The 6,451-nt window shown below is 50.1% G+C and overlaps 1 protein-coding gene across 1 annotated transcript; it reads left to right on the top strand.

Moving 5' to 3' along the window:
- Nucleotides 1–1,232: 1,232 nt before the first annotated feature.
- LOC306833070 (alpha-aspartyl dipeptidase) lies at nt 1,233–4,489 on the top strand. The gene is made up of 8 exons (XM_079358130.1): nt 1,233–1,587; nt 1,887–1,975; nt 2,301–2,375; nt 2,465–2,544; nt 2,638–2,811; nt 3,529–3,588; nt 3,811–3,893; nt 4,371–4,489. The coding sequence occupies exons 1-8, from the start codon at nt 1,493–1,495 to the stop codon at nt 4,429–4,431; spliced, it is 717 nt and encodes a 238-aa protein (XP_079214256.1). The 5' UTR covers nt 1,233–1,492; the 3' UTR covers nt 4,432–4,489.
- Nucleotides 4,490–6,451: the final 1,962 nt, after the last annotated feature.

The raw sequence follows: 6,451 nt of genomic DNA, 5'->3' as shown, positions 1-6,451 counted from the left end.
CGGTACTTGAACTCATCACGACAGAGAGATGAGGAGATAATAAAGAGCTTTAACTTTATAAAGTTCATTTTATTTTGAAACTTCTCTGATCAAACCTGTTTCTTTAACTTCCACTGAAGAACTTTAAAAAGTCCAACTGCTGCGACTGATGACGGATCACATTTCTTCTTGTATGAGAGCAGATTTTCCAAAACACCCCCCCCCCCCCTCCAGCGCCCCTCCGGAGCTCCACAATCACCCCGAGAAACAGACAGAAAACACGGAGGACATCTGTACTCACCGGCCGTCAGGAGGACCAGGATCCCGGTCCAAAGTGTCCGGAACCGAGCCATCATCAGCGGGGAGAGAAACACACTCGGTGAACGGTCCGTCCTGCTCGGTGTCTCCGGTATCACAGAGAGAGAGAGAGAGCCTCCAGATGTTTCTCATCCAGATGTGGTTAAGCCCCGCCCCCTGCTGCTGTTTCCACCGAGGACCTCCTCTCTCCCCCTCCTCTCTGTCCCCCCCCTCCTCTCTGTCCCCCCCCTCTCCCCCTCCTCTCTCCCCCCCTCCTCTCTGTCTCCCCCCCTCCTCCCTCTCTCCCCCACCCCTCCTCTCTCGAAGTAAAACAAAGTAGAAGAGTTGAACTTAAGTTTTTCTGATAAAGACTTTTAAGAAACATCTTTGAGTTATTTTCACTTTCAACCTCAGAGAAATTATTTTGATTTACTATAAATAAAGAAACTTTGTGTGTGTGTGTGTGTGTGTGTGTGTGGGGGGGGGGGGGGGGGGGGGGTGTAGAGCTGTGACTGCTGCTCATACAGGTTTAATATCCTGCTGCCACCCTGTGGACACTTTGTGTAACTACAGCCAGAGCTGAATCTTAACTCGTATTAACAGACAACACAAGAGAAAAATAAGATAATAATATATAAATAATTAAGATGATCAGCTTGATTTCCTTCAAAATAAAAGCTTCACGGGTTTGTGAGTGTTTTTAGTTTGAAATCCTCCTCTGTATGATCTGCTCTATCTTCATCTTCATCCTTCATATTTACAAGGAGGGACTCAAAATATGCCCCCATCATGCTCCTTCAAGAAAAGAAGTCTTAAAAAGTCTGAACGTCGACAGTTAAGTTAAAACCATTTCATACATTTTGTCCTCCGGACAAACTTGGCATTAATCCAAATATTACTTGGATAAAATGTGTTCTAACGATGCTTTTACGCTGAAAGAATATGGCCGGAAGTACTAATGTTGTTTCTGCTGGTGGACAGCAGAGCGTCACATGACTCACCTTTGAATACAGTTTGTTTTATTCAAAGGGAAACTAAATGTGCCTAAAGTAACAGGAGGTTTGGTGGGCGGGGCTTGTGACTGATTCACCTGTGCACGTGACTTTGCTCCGTGTTATCACGGCCGGACCTTGGACCAGGACCTTGGACCAGGACCTGTGGAGTCCTCCGGAGGGTTAGTTCCGTGTGTGCAGCGGGTCCGAGTCTAAACCCGGAGATGAAGAGGAGACTCCTGCTGGTGTCCAACTCCACCCTGCACGGCGGCGGATACCTGGACCACTGTCAGGTCCAGGTCTCAGACTTCTTCGGAAGGTGAGTCTCTGCTCCGGCGCCGGATCGCCTTTAAAAATAAAGCTATTTAACATTTCCTGTCTCAACATCCAATCAGACTCCTCCGAACTTCTGCCTGAGGAGACACTTTCACTCCGGAGGGGTTCGGAGGGGTTCGGAGGGGTTCGGTCAACATCGGCTCCTCCTCACATGTTCAGATAGGAATATTATAGTCCTTCTGTTTGACTGTGTGTGTGTGTGTGTGTGTGTGTGTGTGTGTGTGTGTGTGTGTGTGTGTGTGTGTGTGTGTGTGTGTGTGTGTGTGTGTGTGTGTGTTTCAGAGATGTGAAGAGGGTCCTGTTTGTTCCGTACGCTCTCCACGACAGAGACGCCTACACCAAGACCGCCAGGGACAAGTTCAGGACTCTGGGTACGTCTGAGCCGTGATGAAGCGTGCAGGCCTTGGCGTGCAGGCGCTGGCGTGCAGGCGCTGGCGTGCAGGCGCTGGCATGCAGGCCTTGGTGTGCAGGCGCTGGCGTGCAGGCGCTGGCGTGCAGGCGTGCTGACGTGCAGGCGCTGGCGTGCAGGCGCTGGCGTGCAGGCGCTGGCGTGCAGGCGCTGGCGTGCAGGCGTGCAGGCGCTGGCGTGCAGGCGCTGGCGTGCAGGCGCTGGCATGCAGGCCTTGGCGTGCAGGCGCTGGCGTGCAGGCGTTGGCGTGCAGATTTAATCAGTCTGCGGTGTGTTTGTCTCGGCAGGTTACGAGGTGGACGGTATCCATGAGGCGCCAGACCCCGTCGACGCCGTCAGGAAGGCGGAGGCCATTTTTATCGGTGAGGAACAGCAGAAAGGAGGGCGAGGTTGATGGTTGAAATCCGCCTCCCATGGCGTTCTGGTCACGGTTTGAATGTGTGTCTGTCAGGAGGAGGAAACACGTTCCGCCTGCTGAAGAGTCTCTATGACAACCAGGTGTTGGCCGAGGTCAGGAGGCGGGTGCTGGAGGTGCGGCTCGCCATCATGTGTTCATGTGAAGAATCGCTGCGTGGCGTGGCCACGCTGAGTTCATGCTTAATTTAACCCCGCCTCCCTTTTCAGGACGGCGTCCCCTACATGGGTTCGAGCGCTGGCACCAACGTGGCGACGGTCAGCATCAACACCACCAACGACATGCCCATCGTCTACCCGCCCTCCTTCTCCGCCATCGGCCTCGTGCCCTTCAACATCAACCCGCACTACCTGGACCCCGACGCCAACAGCCGCCACATGGGGGTCAGTGTCCCGCCCTTTACCGCCTCACTTCCTCGCGCCTTCTCACGACGCCGCCGTCTGACCCGGTGACCCGACGCCCAGCTCTAAATCTGAGTCGCACTTTAGACTTGTTCAGCGTGCAGATAAGGACGAGAGAGGAACCTTTGTTCTGCTGCTGACTCAGCTGATTATAAGGCTGACTGTGATTGGCCGAGACGTCTCTGACTCAGCTGATTATAAGGCTGACTGTGATTGGCCGAGACGTCTCTGACTCAGCTGATTATAAGGCTGGCTGTGATTGGCCGAGCCGTCTCTGACTCAGCTGATTATAAGGCTGACTGTGATTGGCCGAGACGTCTCTGACTCAGCTGATTATAAGGCTGACTGTGATTGGCCGAGACGTCTCTGACTCAGCTGATTATAAGGCTGACTGTGATTGGCCGAGACGTCTCTGACTCAGCTGATTATAAGGCTGACTGTGATTGGCCGAGCCGTCTCTGACTCAGCCAGCGGTCGTCAGGAGGAAGTGATGCAACGTGAGAACTGCAGAGCTTCACAAAACAAACGTCTGAGGTTCAGGTTTTTAAAGTCTGCCATCAGTCCTAACGCTGTCCCTGAGGGGGCGGGGCTATCTCCTGTAGGGTTAGTGATGTCACGGCGAGAGGGAGGGGCTAACGTGGGAACGCTTGTTGATGTTTGTCGAGTGGCTTTCTTCTGATCCTGAAGTTTTTCTTTCAGGAGACTCGAGAGCAGAGGATCGCTCAGTTCCACGAAGAACCCGACACGCCGAGTGTTCTGGTGAGAATCCTCATCCACCATTTTTAAAAGAGCGTGTGTGGCGTGAGAGGCGTGAGAGGCGTGTGTGGCGTGAGAGGCGTGTGTGGCGTGAGAGGCGTGTGTGGCGTGAGAGGCGTGTGTGGCGTGAGAGGCGTGTGTGGCGTGAGAGGCGTGTGTGGCGTGAGAGGCGTGTGTGGCGTGAGAGGCGGCGTCCGTCAGTGCTTCCTGTTCTGTGTATTTCAGGGTCTGAGGGAGGGCTCCATGCTGCTGGTGGAGGGAAACAAAGCCACGCTGCTGGGAACCACCAGGGCCAGACTCTTTACACGGTAACACACACACACACACACACACACACACACACACACACAGTAACACACACACACACACAGTAACACACACACACACACACACACAGTAACACACACAGTAACACACACACACACACACACACACACACACACACACACACACACAGTAACACACACACACACACACACAGTAACACACACAGTAATACACACACACACACACACAGTAACACACACACACACACACACACAGTAACACACACACACACACACACACAGTAACACACACACACACACACAGTAACACACACACACACACACAGTAACACACACACACACACACACAGTAACACACACAGACACACACCTGAAACAACTAACTCTGTGTGTTACCGTGTGTGTGTGTGTGTGTGTGTGTGTGTGTGTGTGTGTGTGTGTGTGTGTGTGTGTGTGTGTGTGTGTGTGTGTGTGTGTGTGTGTGTGTGTGTATTTCAGGGGAAAGGCCTCCGTTGAGTACGACCCAGGAAGTGACCTCAGCTTCCTGCTGACTCACTGACCAATCAGAAGACAAGAACATGATGATGATGATTCTGAATAAACATGAATAAATCCTCCGAGTGTCTGCAGAGACTTTCTTTCTGCTGAAGGCGCCGCTCCGACCCGATGGCGCTCGCTCACAGACGAACGTTACAAACAAGGTCATTGGTCTCCTGGTGGCGTCCTGAACGTCGTTGTTAAAGGTCACGTTAGGTCGTTTCAACAAGGACTGCTCGAACCTGCAGCAGTCTAAGGACGCAGTAATGGAACGGTCTGTAGCTTTAAATATGTAAATGAGCTGTGTCTGACCACGCCCCCTCTCTGGAAGGGCTCGGGTGTACTCGCTGCTTTCTGGCTCCATGTCCTATTGTTTACGGTGAGAAGGCAGACTCAGAGGGCAGAACAAACACCTAGCTGTGGGAGTGTCACCCACCTGGGGGAGGGGCTACTGCCCTTTGTGATGTCATGAAGGGGAGGGGCTACTGCCCTTTGTGATGTCATGAAGGGAACATCTCCAAACAGCCTGTTTGAGCAGGCAGAAGACGGAGAGGATGGACTTGTCTCATGATTGGGGGGTTTGGAGACAGACATGTGGAAGGAGAGGATTCTGGGTAATATGAGACCTTTAAATGTTTTTAAACCAAAAGAAAGAAAGGACAAAAGAGATGAAGATGTGAACAGTTTTATTCAAACAGTGAAGTCATGAAGGTGTTATGAAGTTAATTTTACTCTGGGTGAAAGAATACGTACATCAAAAACATGACAAGTTTCCCCGCGACAGAAAGAAAGAAAGAAAGCAAACGTGGTTATAAATGTTCAACAGGATTCAGCAGGACTGAGCGCGTGAATATACAACAAGACGCCTGTTTCCTGTGTTCAACACTCCTAAAGTAACCTATCACCTTCAAGAGTCCACAGCTTGGAACTCTCTCACTATTAAAGGTGGAGTCAGCATCCTGTCTCCTTCAAAATAAAACTCAGTCTCCTCCTAAAGTGAAGCTGCTCCTTTGTCCCTTCTGGGCCTCCGTACATGTGTGACTGTGTCTGCAGAGACTCTGTCCTCTGACTGGACTTTACGTACACACCACGTCCTGCAGGGGGCGGAGCTTCTAGAGGAGGAGGGGCTTAGTTTAACCGCTGACTCCACCTTTAAACGGTTCTCTTTAAGGTCTTAAACAAAGCGAGGACTTTTCAAACATCCTGTGGACTCTTCAGGCTTTCATGGAATAATTACATTTTTAATCTCCATTTAAATCAACACAAACTTGAAGAGAGAGCAGTGCCCCTGGTGGCAGCGGGTGATATTACAGGATGACGGGATATTTCATGTTAACAGGATTAATATATTTTAAAATCATCACCAACCTTTATCATGAACCCAATATGGGTAAATTCAAATCTTTTTTTTGTCTTTATTATTTCTCTCTCACTCAGCTCTCAGACATGTTCGTACAAATATCATCAAACAATCATCACACATGGAGCAAGCCTCAGTGCAGGGCGGGAAGTTTAAACTGTGACTGACTGTTTGATAAGCCCCTCCCCTTGGTTACTGTTGCTATGGCTGTGTGTGGGTAAATCTGGCTCGTTCATATCAGAGTGAGCCTGTCGAATGTTTCCGAACCTTTCCGCCTGATTATCTAAATATGTTTAGTTTGTTTGATTGGACGAATGGCGGTCACAGCTCCGGGTCACATGACGTACTTCAGGTCTGAGCGTTGCTGGAGCGTCCATCGGTCGGTAAATAAAATTCAACGAGCAGCGTGCGGCGATATTTGTCACCTCCACGTAAACTCTGATTTCAGTTCATTAGTCGTGTAAAGACCCACAGAGCTCTGATTGGCTGTCAGTGAAAAGAGGAGGGGCTTAACAAACTGTTCAACTCATAAACTTTCTCGACATGATTTTTCATATAAAATAAAAACGTGTTTAAAGATTTGAAAAGAGTCGGACTGTTTTTTAGCATCTTTTTGTAGAAATAAAAATAAAAGAATCAGAGTCAATATATTACTGTGACACTTCATCAGGCAGCCAATCAG

The sequence above is a fragment of the Symphodus melops genome (genome assembly GCF_947650265.1).
Source record: "Symphodus melops genome assembly, chromosome: 12".
Taxonomy (NCBI): domain Eukaryota; kingdom Metazoa; phylum Chordata; class Actinopteri; order Labriformes; family Labridae; genus Symphodus; species Symphodus melops.
Note: the sequence above shows the minus strand (reverse complement) of the source record. Positions and strands in the feature narration are given on the sequence as shown.

Coding starts and splice junctions, on each gene's coding strand:
- LOC306833070 (XM_079358130.1), top strand. CDS start 1,493: ATGAAGAGGAGACTCCTGCTGGTGTCCAACTCCACCCTGCACGGCGGC. Junction 1,976..2,300: donor GGACAAGTTCAGGACTCTGG/GTACGTCTGAGC, acceptor TTGTCTCGGCAG/GTTACGAGGTGGACGGTATC. Junction 2,545..2,637: donor TCAGGAGGCGGGTGCTGGAG/GTGCGGCTCGCC, acceptor CTCCCTTTTCAG/GACGGCGTCCCCTACATGGG.